Here is a 552-nt window from a genome sequence, read left to right as displayed (position 1 = left end):
TGGTGGGGGGCTGCCCCCTCCCCAAAGCGATGGGCTGGAGCCAGTCCCTGGTGTGGAGCATCCCTCGGTGGGAGCAAGGCAAGTGAAATTGCTCCCTTAGGAGGAAAAAAAACCAAACTCAAAAAAAAGACAAAAAAAGTACTGGCAGTGGGTGAACAGGGGGGGGGGGTGCGGAGTCAGTCCTGGAACGCACTACACCAGCCCCGTCGCCTTCTCCTGCACGTTGTACTCCTTGCTCCTCTTCACCTTCCAGCTGATGATGGCCAGGAGGACGGTGCCCACCACCTTGTAGCCCACCTGCAGCCCCAGGTACCTGTCGGAAGAAGAGCAGGGAGATGCTGTGACCGGAGGTGGCACTTCCAGCCAGCACCTGGCTGAGCTGGGGACTGTCCCCTCGATCACCACCACTGCAGGAGGACACACGGGGCAGGGGTACCTGTTGCGGAGGAAGTCGTTGTTGTAGTAAGCGCAGAACCCGCGCTGGGAACACTGCTTCTGCCAGTAGATGCAGGAGGAGTCGATGAGGGCACCAAACATGGCTGGGGGAGGCAA

At 59.8% G+C, this 552-nt stretch overlaps 1 protein-coding gene across 1 annotated transcript in view; it reads right to left on the bottom strand.

Annotated features, from left to right (window-relative positions):
* Positions 1–192: 192 nt before the first annotated feature.
* SLCO2A1 (solute carrier organic anion transporter family, member 2A1) overlaps positions 193–552 on the bottom strand; it is a 26,083-nt gene continuing 25,723 nt past the window's right edge. The window contains exons 14-15 of the mRNA XM_010073137.1: positions 437–552; positions 193–313 (exon numbers count right to left, since the gene is read on the bottom strand). The exon at positions 437–552 is cut by the window's right edge and continues 4 nt beyond it. Coding sequence (XP_010071439.1) covers positions 193–313; positions 437–552 — 237 coding nt within the window. The remainder of the gene's footprint in view (positions 314–436) is intronic.

This window comes from Pterocles gutturalis, unplaced genomic scaffold, assembly GCF_000699245.1.
Source record: "Pterocles gutturalis isolate BGI_N339 unplaced genomic scaffold, ASM69924v1 scaffold22916, whole genome shotgun sequence".
Taxonomy (NCBI): domain Eukaryota; kingdom Metazoa; phylum Chordata; class Aves; order Pterocliformes; family Pteroclidae; genus Pterocles; species Pterocles gutturalis.
The sequence above is the reverse complement of the archived record's forward strand: the minus strand, read 5'-3'. Positions and strand labels throughout refer to the sequence as shown.